Source organism: Pseudophryne corroboree, chromosome 1, assembly GCF_028390025.1.
Source record: "Pseudophryne corroboree isolate aPseCor3 chromosome 1, aPseCor3.hap2, whole genome shotgun sequence".
Classification (NCBI taxonomy): domain Eukaryota; kingdom Metazoa; phylum Chordata; class Amphibia; order Anura; family Myobatrachidae; genus Pseudophryne; species Pseudophryne corroboree.
The window spans coordinates 557829485-557843724 of record NC_086444.1 but is presented as its reverse complement, the minus strand read 5'-3'; the positions used below and the strand labels follow the sequence as shown (position 1 = coordinate 557843724).

The following is a 14240-nucleotide window of genomic DNA, read 5'->3' as shown; positions in this document are numbered from 1 at the left end:
GGTTCGGGATTCAGGATTGGATCCTGGTGACCACAGATGCAAGTCTCCGAGGCTGGGGAGCAGTCACACAGGGGAGAAATTTTCAGGGAAGATGGTCAAGCCAGGAAGCTTGTCTGCACATAAACATTCTGGAATTAAGGGCCATTTACAACGGCATTCTGCAAGCGGAACATCTTCGCGGTCTGCCCGTCTTGATTCAGTCAGACAACATAACAGCAGTGGCGTACATAAACCGCCAGGGCGGAACAAAGAGCAGAGCGGCAATGGCCAAGGCCACGAAAGTTCTTCGCTGGGCGGAGAGACATGCAAGCGCTCTGTCAGCAGTCTTCATTCCAGGAGTGGACAACTGGGAAGCAGACGTCCTCAGCAGACACTATCTCCATCCAGGAGAGTGGGGTCTTCATCAAGAGGTCTTTGCAGAAGTGACAAGTCGTTGGGGAATTCCACAAATAGACATGATGGCGTCCCGCCTCAACAAGAAACTTCAGAGATATTGTTCCAGGTCGAGGGACCCTCAAGCAATAGCGGTGGACGCCCTAGTGACACCGTGGGTGTTTCCATCGGTCTATGTGTTCCCTCCACTTCCACTCATTCCAAAGGTGATAAAGATTATAAGAAGAACAAGGGTTCAGGCGATACTCATTGTTCCAGATTGGCCAAAGAGGGCCTGGTATCCAGCTCTTCAGGAGTTGCTCATAGAAGATCCCTGGCCTCTTCCTCTACGGGAGGACCTGTTACAACAAGGACCGTGCGTGTATCAAAACTTACCGCGGCTGCGTTTGACGGCATGGCGGTTGAATGCCAAATCCTAGCCCGGAAGGGTATTCCCAGTGAAGTCATTCCCACACTTCTTCAGGCTAGAAAAGAAGTAATGGCGAAGCATTATCACCGTATTTGGAGGAAATATGTGTCTTGGTGTGAATCCAAGAAGGCTCCTACGGAAGAATTTCAGCTGGGGTGTTTGCTCCTTTTTTTGTAAGCAGGTGTGGATGCGGGCCTAAAGTTAGACTCTATTAAAGTACAAATTTCGGCCTTATCAATCTTCTTTCAGAAAGAATTGGCCTCCCTTCCAAAAGTTCAGACCTTCGTGAAAGGCGTGCTACACATCCAACCTCCATTTGTGCCCCCTGTGGCACCGTGGGATCTTAATGTGGTATTGCAGTTCCTGCAATCTCATTGGGTTGAACCTTTACGTAAGGTTGAGTTAAATTTCCGTACTTGGAAAGTAGTCATGTTGTTGGCCTTGGCATCCGCAAGGCGGGTATCTGAGTTGGCGGCTTTGTCTCACAAAAGCACCTACAGTATTTAATCTTCCATGCTGATAGAGCGGAGTTGAGAACTCGTCACCAATTTCTGCCAAAAGTGGTTTCATCATTTCACGTAAACCAGTGACTGCTGATGCCTTGGCAGAATCGAAGTCTCTCGATGTGGTCAGAGCTTTGAAGGTCTATGTCGCCAGAACGGCGCAGATTAGGAAAACAGAGACTCTGTTTGTCCTGTGGGCTCCCAACAAGATTGGGGCTCCTGCTTCCAAGCAGACTATTGCGCGCTGAATCTGTAATAAGATTCAGCAGGCTCATTCTACGGCAGGATTGCAGTTACCGGAATCGGTAAAAACCCATTCTACCAGAAAGGTGGGCTCATCCTGGGCGGCTGCCCGAGGGGTCTCGGCATTTGCCGAGCTGCTACTTGGTCGGGTTCAAACACCTTTGCAAAGTTTTACAAGTTTGATACCCTGGCTGAGGAGGACCTCTTGTTTGGTCAATCGGTGCTGCAGAGTCATCCGCACTCTCCCGCCCGTTCTAGAGCTTTGGTATAAACCCCATGGTTCTTGAAGCATCCTCTAGTGGGTATGAGAAAATAGGATTTTAATACCTACCGGTTAATCCTTTTCTCTTAGTCTGTAGAGGATGCTGGGCGCCTGTCCCAGTGCGGGCTGTATCTGCAGTTTGGTTATGGTTACACTCATATTGAGTTAAGTTCATTCAGTCTGTGGCTGACGTTGGTCATGCCGTTGCATGCGTTGTTGTTGAATGCCATGTTGTACGGCGTGTTTGAGGTGTGAGCTGGTATGTATCTCACCTTAGTTTAAAAAAAAATATTAAATAAATCCTTTTCCTCAATGTCCGTCTCCCTGGGCACAGTTCCTATAACTGGAGTCTGGAGGAGGGGCATAGAGGGAGGAGCCAGTTCACACCCCTTTTAAAGTCTTAAAGTGACCATGTCTCCTGCGGATCCTGTCTATACCCCATGGTTCTAAGAGAAAAGGATTTACCGGTAGGTATTAAAATCCTATTTTTTCAAATTAACCATGTGCACTACACACAGGTTTCAAAACTTGTTTGTACTACAATTTATCACTCTCCAGGGCTTGATAAATCTGGGCCATGATTTTGAATCATGGATCAACTGTTTAAATCCACATATAGGCTCTTAAGCAATAACTCCAGGAACCTATACAAAGGCTCTGGGGACATAAATGGCTGAATTACAAAAAAATACTGGAATGACAGAATAAATAGTAAAAGCCAGGACATTGCAGGTGATACATTTTTTGCAGGACCAGAAGTTGGATTTTAGCTCAATCAAAGAGTTGACTAATTCCTTAACAACAATAACCACAGAGGAATAATACCTTCTAAAACAGGGTAATTTTGACAGAAGAAAAATGTCTCAAGGTAAAGTACTTGGCATATCAAGTACAGACTCATCAACAGGCAACTGTAGGAAAGTTCTCAACTGTTTGGGATGTTTTCTCCCACCATAGAGGTGGTTTCCTGGGCAAGGTGGGAAATGTGCAGTCTACAGCTGGAGCTACTGTACTAACTATGTGGGATCACAAGCAGACCACTCTAAATCACAATACACACCTGCCATTAGCATATCACATTCGTTTTTGGTTTAATTCTAGTATGGTGTTGGTGAACTTGTATAATAATAAACAGCTGAAAATGTATAGACCGCATTCCCCAAGACAAGGCACATCTATATAGTCTGCATGCCCCAAGACATCGCACATATATACAGCAATTGTGTAATTTTTTTGTATTACCAGTCATTGTGGCTCACCTGGCAAAGTTTCCCCTGTTCAGATGTGTCCACAGACACTATTTCCACAGTTGCACCAAACATCCTTACTTTTCGCGCCAGGTCCCATGCGACTCTGCTAGCAACCTTTTCGTTCTAATATGCGTTTTAGTCACAATGCGAAGATTGTGTCACAATGCGAAAATACCACTTAATGAGACTGCACTGATTCATTTAATATGCAACACCTTTTTTTATATCTGTGTGAAAATTAGTCTGAATCTGTATATGTAGTGCTACAATGCAGTGGCCACAGCTTTTTTTTCACACCAAGTTGTTTCGCTTTATCTGCGACTTTGCATATATTTAAAACTAATTTATTCGGTTAAAGTTGCAGCCTGTTGTCTCTGGTACATATTGAGTGGTATTAGTGTGAATAAGGCTCAAATTTAAAGATACAGTTACTATATTACACCACCTGGTGGTTCTCACCCATGCCACATCACATATTGAGACCAGTTAGTGTATTAACCAAAGTGCTTGCTCTATGGGTAGCATCTCCCCTTCCATAAACCCTCAATCATACTCTAGCTATTATGTTCTCGAAGGTGCTTGATAAATAAGTGGAATCTGAGTGGTTGCTATGGGAAACATCTCCACTTTAATAACCTGCCCTTTAGTAAATATATGCCTTGGTGTATGAGGACACATCTCTGACAGCTCTGCTTGTCCTGCTGAATTGTGTTATATTGTATCACAGCAAGCTTGTGGTTCATATTCATGGGGACTTTTCCACATAATTAGATATTTGTAAAAAGGAAAAAGCAGCATATTATGTAACTAATTACAATCCTAACTATCAACTGCGTACATATGTATCAAATACAAGTTAAAATTTTAAAACCAATATATTGAATGTAGGCAGATTTGTAATATAAACCTTTTGTGGTATTACCTGTAAGATATAAAATTGTGACTAATTAGCTTGCTTTCATTTATGCTGTTACTCTTCTCGTTTAACGATTGTACATTGATGGTGCCTAGATTGGTGTCGTTTTAGAATGTGTACATGTTTGTGCTTATAGCAGCTCATAAATGAATCTGAAATCTCATAACAAGCTGGAATATGTACTTCCATAAGTATAACCCCCACAACTACTTCTCTTCTTGTCATTTACAGACTCGTTGTATTCAGAGCCACCAGATGTTCAGCAGCAGCTCAACCATTATCAGTCAGCAGCACTGGCCAGAAGTAACTGCAATAGCAGCCCCACACCTCTCTCTGTAGCTAACTCTCCCTCAGAGCAAAAAGATGAAGCTGCCCTCAACTGTGAATTTTGTGACTTTTCCTCTGGGTATATTCAGAGCATTCGCCGTCACTACAGGGACAAACATGGAGGAAAGAAGCTATTTAAGTGCAAGGATTGCACATTTTATACATGCTTCAAGTAAGAGTAAACAAGTGACTGGGATTATGTCTCAGTAAATCATACCACAGATCTTGTGGAAAATAGAGTAGTAACTGCCCTCAGAGTGTTCTGTATCTTGTCACAAGAACACCACACATTTGTTCATTATGCCTGCATACTACCACACAATATATTCGCATCCTATATAGAGTATGTTTGGGGAAGCTGCAGGAAAAACATACTGAAGGTACTGTAGCATCGAAGCCAGTGTTTCCCAACTACAGTGCATAGGGATTCCTAACAGTGCATGTTTTCTAGATCTCCTCTTTAGGGGGTGATTTAGCAAAGTGTGGAGAGTGCCACCCAATCAGCTAATTTTTCAGACACAGCCTGTAAAAGGCAGCAAGAAGCTGGTTTGTACTATATCACTCTCCACTTTCTCTCTTCAAGGTTTGACACAACTTCAACCCCCCTACCCACACACCCCACCTATACACAAATCACAAGTGAAATAATTGGTACCACCTGTGAAGATATGCTCGGGCTGACACATTTTTAAAAAAATCCACAAAAATGAATATTATGTATGGCTGCTCACACATCAGAATATCTTGCAGCATCCATAATGTTTATATGTAGTTGAACAAAGTGGATGCAGAGATTAAAAGTGCTGGAATGTAGATTGATCGATAACATCTTTACCATATTGGCAAAGATCAGTGTTTGTCACCATGTTGGATCATAAACGCATTGCTTCTTCTAACAATACCATTAAAGAGAATGATCTGTACTGTTAGAAAATGGTAAAACACATTTTCTCTATCGTCCTAGTGGATGCTGGGGTTCCTGAAAGGACCATGGGGAATAGCGGCTCCGCAGGAGACAGGGCACAAAAAGTAAAGCTTTACGATCAGGTGGTGTGTACTGGCTCCTCCCCCTATGACCCTCCTCCAAGCCTCAGTTAGATTTTTGTGCCCGGCCGAGAAGGGTGCAATCTAGGTGGCTCTCCTAAAGAGCTGCTTAGAAAAGTTTAGCTTAGGTTTTTTATTTTACAGTGAGTCCTGCTGGCAACAGGATCACTGCAACGAGGGACTTAGGGGAGAAGAAGTGAACTCACCTGCGTGCAGGATGGATTGGCTTCTTTGGCTACTGGACATTAGCTCCAGAGGGACGATCACGGGTACAGCCTGGATGGTCACCGGAGCCTCGCCGCCGGCCCCCTTGCAGATGCTGAAACGAGAAGAGGTCCAGAATCGGCGGCAGAAGACTCCTCAGTCTTCTTAAGGTAGCGCACAGCACTGCAGCTGTGCGCCATTTCCTCTCAGCACACTTCACACGGCAGTCACTGAGGGTGCAGGGCGCTGGGAGGGGGGCGCCCTGGGAGGCAAATGTAAACCTATTTTTGGCAAAAAATACCTCACATATAGCCTCCGGGGGCTATATGGAGATATTTAACCCCTGCCAGAATCCGTTAAAGAGCGGGAGACGAGCCCGCCGAAAAAGGGGCGGGGCCTATCTCCTCAGCACACAGCGCCATTTTCCCTCACAGAAAGGCTGGAGGGAAGGCTCCCAGGCTCTCCCCTGCACTGCACTACAGAAACAGGGTTAAAACAGAGAGGGGGGGCACTAATTTGGCGTTAGAAATATATAAAAAAGATGCTATAAGGGAAAACACTTATAAGGTTGTCCCTATATAATTATAGCGTTTTTGGTGTGTGCTGGCAAACTCTCCCTCTGTCTCTCCAAAGGGCTAGTGGGTCCTGTCCTCTATCAGAGCATTCCCTGTGTGTGTGCTGTGTGTCGGTACGTGTGTGTCGACATGTATGAGGACGATGTTGGTGAGGAGGCGGAGCAATTGCCTGTAATGGTGATGTCACTCTCTAGGGAGTCGACACCGGAATGGATGGCTTATTTAGGGAATTACGTGATAATGTCAACACGCTGCAAGGTCGGTTGACGACATGAGACGGCCGACAAACAATTAGTACCGGTCCAGACGTCTCAAAAACACCGTCAGGGGTTTTTAAAACGCCCGTTTACTTTAGTCGGTCGACACAGACACGGACACTGAATTCAGTGTCGACGGTGAATAAACAAACGTATTCCTTATTAGGGCCACACGTTAAGGGCAATGAAGGAGGTGTTACATATTTCTGATACTACAAGTACCACAAAAGAGGGTATTATGTGGGATGTGAAAAAACTACCGTAGTTTTTCCTGAATCAGATAAATTAAATGAAGTGTGTGATGATGCGTGGGATTCCCCCGATAGAAAATTATTGGCGGTATACCCTTTCCCGCCAGAAGTTAGGGCGCGTTGGGAAACACCCCTTAGGGTGGATAAGGCGCTCACACGCTTATCAAAACAAGTGGCGGTACCGTCTATAGATAGGGCCGTCCTCAAGGAGCCAGCTGACAGGAGGCTGGAAAATATCATAAAAAGTATATACACACATACTGGTGTTATACTACGACCAGCGATCGCCTCAGCCTGGATGTGCAGAGCTGGGGTGGCTTGGTCGGATTCCCTGACTAAAAATATTGATACCCTTGACAGGGACAGTATTTTATTGACTATAGAGCATTTAAAGGATGCATTTCTATATATGCGAGATGCACAGAGGGATATTTGCACTCTGGCATCAAGAGTAAGTGCGATGTCCATATCTGCCAGAAGATGTTTATGGACACGACAGTGGTCAGGTGATGCAGATTCCAAACGGCACATGGAAGTATTGCCGTATAAAGGGGAGGAGTTATTTGGGGTCGGTCCATCGGACCTGGTGGCCACGGCAACTGCTGGAAAATCCACCGTTTTTACCCTAAGTCACATCCCTGCAGAAAAAGACACCGTCTTTTCAGCCTCAGTCCTTTCGTCCCTATAAGAGTCATATTTGCCCAGGGATAGAGGAAAGGGAAGAAGACTGCAGCAGGCAGCCCATTCCCAGGAACAGAAGCCTTCCACCGCTTCTGCCAAGCTCTCAGCATGACGCTGGGACCGTACAGGACCCCTGGATCCTACAAGTAGTATCCCAGGGGTACAGATTGGAATGTCGAAACGTTTCCCCCTCGCAGGCTCCTGAAGTCTGCTTTACCAAGGTCTCCCTCCGACAAGGAGGCAGTATGGGAAAAAAATTCACAAGCTGTATTCCCAGCAGGTGATAATCAAATTACCCCTCCTACAACAAGGAAAGGGGTATTATTCCACACTATATTGTGGTACTGAAGCCAGAAGGCTAGGTGAGACCTATTCTAAATCTAAAAAATTTGAACACTTAACAAAGGTTCAAATCAAGATGGAGTCACTCAGAGCAGTGATAACGAACCAGGAAGAAGGGGACTATATAGTGTCCCGGGACATCAGGGATGCTTACCTCCATGTCCCAAATTTGCCCTTCTCACTAAGGGTACCTCAGGTTCGTGGTATAGAACTGTCACTATCAGTTTCAGACGCTGCCGTTTGGATTGTCCACGGCACCCCGGGTCTTTACCAAGGTAATGGCCGAAATGATGATTCTTCTTCGAAGAAAAGGCGTCTTAATTACCCCTTACTTGGACGATCTCCTGATAAGGGCAAAGTCCAGGGAACAGTTGGAGGTCGGAGTAGCACTATCTCGGATACTGCTACAACAGCACGGGTGGATTCTAAATATTCCAAAATCGCAGCTGATCCTGACGACACATCTGCTGTGCCTAGGGATGATTCTGGACACAGTCCAGAAAAAGGTGTTTCTCCCGGAAGAGAAAGCCAGGGAGTTATCCGAGCTAGTCAAGAACCTCCTAAAACCAGGAAAAGTGTCAGTGCATCATTGCACAAGGGTCCTGGTAAAAATGGTGGCTTCCTACGAAGCAATTCCATTCGGCAGATTTCACGCAAGAACTTTTCAGTGGGATCTGCTGGACAAATGGTCCGGATCGCATCTTCAGATGCATCAGCGGATAACCCTATATCCAAGGACAAGGGCGTCTCTCCTGTGGTGGTTACAGAGTGCTCATCTTCTAGAGGGCCGCAGATTCGGCATTCAGGATTGGATGCTGGTGACCACGGAGGCCAGCCCGAGAGGCTGGGGAGCAGTCACACAAGGAAAAAATTTCCAGGGAGTGTGATCAAGTCTGGAGACTTTTCTCCACATAAATATACTGGAGCTAAGGGTAAATTTATAATGCTCTAAGCTTAGCAAGACCTCTGCTTCAAAGTCAGCCGGTATTGATCCAGTGGGGAAAACATCACGGCAGTCGCCCACGTAAATAGACAGGGCGGCACAAGAAGCAGGAGGGCAATGGCAAAAACTGCAAGGACTTTTCGCTGGGCGGAAAATCATGTGATAGCACTGTCAGCAGTGTTTCATTCCGGGAATGGAAACTGGGAAGCAGACTTCCTCAGCAGGCACGACCTCCACCCGGCAGAGTGGAAACTTCATCGGGAAGTTTTCCACATGATTGTAAACCGTTGGGAAATACCAAAGGTGGACATGATGGCGTCCCGTCTGAACAAAAAACGGGACAGGTATTGCGCCTGGTTAAGAGACCCTCAGGCAATAGCTGTGGACGTTCTGGTAACACCGTGGGTGTACCAGTCGGTGTATGTGTTCCATCCTCTGCTTCTCATACCTAAGGTACTGAGAATTATAAGACGTAGAGGAGTAAGAACTATACTCATGGCTCCGGATTGGCCAAGAAGGACTTGGTACCCGGAACTTAAAGAGATGCTCACAGAGGATTTATGGCCTCTGCCGCTAAGAAGGGACTTGTTTCAGCAAGTACCATGTCTGTTCCAAGACTTACCGCAGCTGCGTTTGACGGCATGGCGGTGGAACGCCGGATCCTAAGGGAAAAAGGCATTCAGGAAGAGGTCATTCCTACCCTGGTCAAAGCCAGAAAGGAGGTGACCGCACAACATTATCACCACATGTGGCAAAAATATGTTGCGTGGTGTGAGGCCAGAAAGGCCCCACGAAGAAATTTCAACTCGGTCGATTCCTGCATTTCCTGCAAACAGGAGTGTCTATGGGCCTCAAATTGGGGTCCATTAAGGTTCAAATTTCGGCCCTGTCGATTTTCTTCCAGAAAGAATTGGCTTCAGTTCCTGAAGTCCAGAAGTTTGTCAAGGGAGTATTGCATATACAACCCCCCTTTGGTGCCTCCAGTGGCACTGTGGGATCTCAACGTAGTTCTGGGATTCCTCAAATCACATTGGTTTAAAACCAGTCAAATCTGTGGATTTGAAGCATCTCACATGAAAAGTGACCATGCTCTTGGCCCTGGCCTGGACCAGGCGAGTGTCAAATTGGTGGTTTTTTTCTCAAAAAAGCCATATCTGTTTGTCCATTTGGACAGGGCAGAGCTGTGGACTCGTCCCCAGTTCTCTCCCTAAGGTGGTGTCAGTGTTTCACCTGAACCAGCTTATTGTGGTGCCTTGCGCCTACTGGGGACTTGGAGGACTCCAAGTTGCTGGATGTTGTCAGGGCCCTGAAAATATAGGTTCCAGGACGGCTGGAGTCAGGAAAACTGACTTGCTGTTATCCTGTATGCACCCAACAAACTGGGTGCTCTTGCTTCTAAGCAGACTATTGCTAGTTGGATGTGTAATACAATTCAGCTTGCACATTCTGTGGCAGGCCTGCCACAGCCAAAATATGTAAATGCCCATTCCACAAGGAAGGTGGGCTCATCTTGGGCGGCTGCCCGAGGGGTCTCGGCTTTACAACTTTGCCGAGCGGCTATTTAGTCAGGGGCAAACACGTTTGTAAAATCCTACAAATTTGATACCCTGGCTAAGGAGGACCTGGAGTTCTCTCATTCGGTGCTGCAGAGTCATCCGCACTCTCCCGCCCGTTTGGGAGCTTTGGTATAATCCCCATGGTCCTTTCAGGAACCCCAGCATCCACTAGGACGATAGAGAAAATAAGAATTTACTTACCGATAATTCTATTTCTCGGAGTCCGTAGTGGATGCTGGGCGCCCATCCCAAGTGCGGATTATCTGCATTACTTGTACATAGTTACAAAAATCGGGTTATTATTGTTGTGAGCCATCTTTTCAGAGGCTCCGCTGTTATCATGCTGTTAACTGGGTTCAGATCACAGGTTGTACAGTGTGATTGGTGTGGCTGGTATGAGTCTTACCCGGGATTCAAAATCCTTCCTTATTGTGTACGCTCGTCCGGGCACAGTATCCTAACTGAGGCTTGGAGGAGGGTCATAGGGGGAGGAGCCAGTACACACCACCTGATCGTAAAGCTTTACTTTTTGTGCCCTGTCTCCTGCGGAGCCGCTATTCCCCATGGTCCTTTCAGGAACCCCAGCATCCACTACGGACTCCGAGAAATAGAATTATCGGTAAGTAAATTCTTATTTTAAGCAGTATAATTGCTCTCAGAAACTAACTTTTTCCAATATTCTATTAGGCAGGTACAGCACTCTTAAAATGGATGTTTTTAAATGTGAATTCTGTGCCTAAGAACAATTAAGTGATCACATTTTCTCTTACGTCCTAGAGGATACTAGGGTCCACATTAGTACCATGGGGTATTGACGGGTCCACTAGGAGCCATGGGCACTTTAAGAACTTAACGGTGTGGGCTGGCTCCTCCGTCTATGCCCCTCCTACCAGACTCAGTTTAGAAAATGTGCCCAGAGGAGCCAGTCACGCTTGGGAAGCTCCTGAAGAGTTTTCTGCATTTATTTTTTATTTGTTGTTTTCAGGCAGGTCTGGTTGTCACCAGACTACTTGGTTCGTGGGACTTAGAAGGGGGGGGCAACCTCCCTACGGTTAATGGTCCTGTTCCCCGCTGACAGGACACTGAGCTCCTGAGGGTCATATTCGCAAGCCCCACCACGGCGAGCTTACAGACCCTCAGCACGCCGCCACCCCTAACAGAGCCAGAAGAGTGGTGAGTAGTTAGCCGGCCCGGTGGTAATGGTGGCGCAAGGGTAGGAGCTCCAGGCTTCAGGACTCACTGCGACACCGCTGTGAGGGGCGAGCTGAAGCCACGTCTATTACCCACACTGGCACTACAGTACAGGGGTTTTAACCCACTGTAGAGTACATTATTCACCTCAGCCAGTATAAAAAACCGGGAAGGCCGCGCGCCATTAAGGGGGCGGGGCTTCACTATGAGCGGATCCAGCTGCTTACCAGCGCCATTTTCCCTATGCAGCTTGACTCAGGCAGACTGGCAGGGAAGCGCAGCTCCTCCACAAGGACTCCAGAGCACCTCAGCGGTACCAGGAGATCATAGCAAAGGGGGGGAGCAATATATTGGTGTACTAAACCCTACTAAGGGTACTTAGTTTGCGACCCAGCTAAACTTGCACTGTGTGGCCGGCTCTAATTTACTCTCTCTCCCTAGAAGGGATCTGTGGGAGTTAACTGTGTTTTATCCTATGTGTGTGTGTGTTCTCTCATATTTACTATGTCAAAGGAGTGTGTATCATGCATAGCGGAGTGTTTTTCTCAATCTGAGGTTTCTCTGCAGTGTACGCTGGATAGTACACATTCTCAAGCTAGTGGATCTGAACCAGTATGGTTAGATTCATTAAAAGGGATGATTTTCAAATATTTCACATAAATTATCCCAAAATGAGAAGGACACGCAATACAATCTGTAGATGACCTGATGATTAGAGATTTAGTGGTCATTCCGGCGTCTCAGATTTCTGCAATTTGTCAACAGAAGCGTACTCTGGCCCAAATCATGTAGGCTGATACCGATGATGATGATGATGTATCAGACCCAGAGTAGGGTGAGGTGGACTCGGTAGGGGGGTATGCAGCTTTATCACAAGGGATACAAGCCCTGATAGAAGCTATTAGAGATGTCCTGCACATTCCTGATAAGGTGTCAGAGAATGAGGAGGAATCTTATTTTAATGTAAAAAAGAAATCCTCAGCAACTTTCCCTGCATCTAAAGAATTCCCTGTTTGAAGCAACTTGGGTGAATCCTGACAATAAGTTTCAGGTCCCAAAAATGTTTCTCACATCCTTCCCGTTTCCTCAGGATGACAGAGAGAAATGGGAAAACCCACCGATTGTTGACGCATCGTTTCTAGGCTGTCACGTAAGATAGTTTTACCTGTTCCTGGAGCAGCTTCCTTGAAGGTTGCTGCGGACCGCAAGATTGAGACTACTCTCAAATCTCTGTACACAGCTGTGGGGGTGGCCCAGAGACCCAATATAGCTTGTGCGTGGATCTCTAGGGCCATTGCAAAATGGTCAGGTAATCTAATCGACGGGTTAGATTCCTTATCCATGGGGGAGATAATTTCACTCCTTCAGCATATACAGGATTCGGCTAACTTTATGGTTGAGGCCATAAAGGAAATTGGTTTACTCCATGCACACTCCACTGCTATGGCAGTATCGGCACGTAGGGGCTTGTTGCTACGCAAGTGGACTGCGAATGCGGATTCCAGGAAAGGTGTGGAAAGCCTACCTTTCACAGGGGAAGCCCTTTTTGGAGATAAACTGGATACGTGTATATACAAGGCTACGGCGGGTAAGTCTACATACCTTCCTTCCGCAGCTCCCCTGGCTGGAAAATCCTACACTGCTCCAACTCTGAAGTCCTTTCGGACAGCGAAGTTTAAGAACAAGACCAAGGGTTCTTCTACGGCCTTCAAAGGCAATAGAGGTAAACCCAGAAAACCAGCAACTGCAGGTTCACAGGAACAGAACCCCGATTCTGCTTCCTCTAAGCCTTCAGTATGACAGTGGACCGCACTGCCTGGAAGACAGGCAGGTGGGAGCCCGTTTTAAGATTCTTCAGTCACAGATGGGCAATGTCTTGCCAGGATCCCTGGATCATAAGTCTTATAGCGCATGGCTACAGACTGGAGTTTCAGGAACTCCCACCTCGCAGATTCTTCAAATCAGGCTTACCTGCTTCTCAAGAAGCAAGTATGACTTTACAGGAAGCAATTCAAAACCTGGTATGGACTTAGGTCATTGTTCCAGTTCCACTTCAGCTGCAACACCAACGTTATTATTCCAACCTGTTTGTGGTTGCGAAGCCGGACGGTTCAGTAAGGCCCATTTTAAATCTCAAGTCGTTTTAACCTGTACTTACGGGTGTTCAATTTCAGGATGAAGTCTCTGAGAGCAGTGATCTTAAGTCTGTTTGAGGGGGAATTCTTTGTGTCTCTGGATATCAAGGATGCATACCTTCATATTCCGATTTGGCCGCCTCATCAGGTTTATCTAAGGTTTGCCTTGCAGGACTGTCACTATCAGTTCCAGGCCCTACCATGTGGCCTCTCCACGGCATCGAGGGTGTTTACCAAGGTAATGGCAGAGATGATGTTTCTCCTCCGCAAACAGGGAGTGAACATAATTCCGTACCTGGACTATCTGCTGATAAAAGCACCTTCCAGGGAGAGGTTATTGGACAACATTGCCCTCTCAACCCGACTACTCCAGGATCACGGGTGGATTCCGAACCTACCAAAATCTCATCTAGAACCAACATGGAGACTTCCGTTCCTTGGGATGATACTGGATACGGAGGCACAGTAGGTATTCCTTCCATTGGAAAAGGCATTGGTGATCCAGTTGATGGTGCGGGATGTTCTAAGGAAAACCCGGATATCAGTGCATCTATGCATTCGCCTTTTGGGAAAGATGGTGGCCGCTTACGAAGCGCTGCAGTACGGAAGGTTCCACGTAAGGCCCTTCCAGCTGGATCTGTTGGACAAATGGTCCGGATCGCATCTTCACATGCACCAAAGGATCCGTCTATAGCCAAAAGCCAGGATTTCTCTTCTGTGGTGGCTTCAGACTTCTCATCTGGGGCAGCAATGTCAGA

General features: G+C 46.5%; 1 protein-coding gene across 5 annotated transcripts in view; it reads left to right on the top strand.

Annotated features, from left to right (window-relative positions):
* Positions 1–14240, top strand: part of ZNF462 (zinc finger protein 462) — a 384254-nt gene that overhangs the window by 351999 nt on the left and 18015 nt on the right. For all 5 annotated transcript variants that reach the window (XM_063914139.1, XM_063914138.1, XM_063914140.1 and 2 more), the window contains one exon: positions 4208–4475. In XM_063914139.1, the coding sequence (XP_063770209.1) occupies positions 4208–4475 (268 nt within the window). The remainder of the gene's footprint in view (positions 1–4207; positions 4476–14240) is intronic.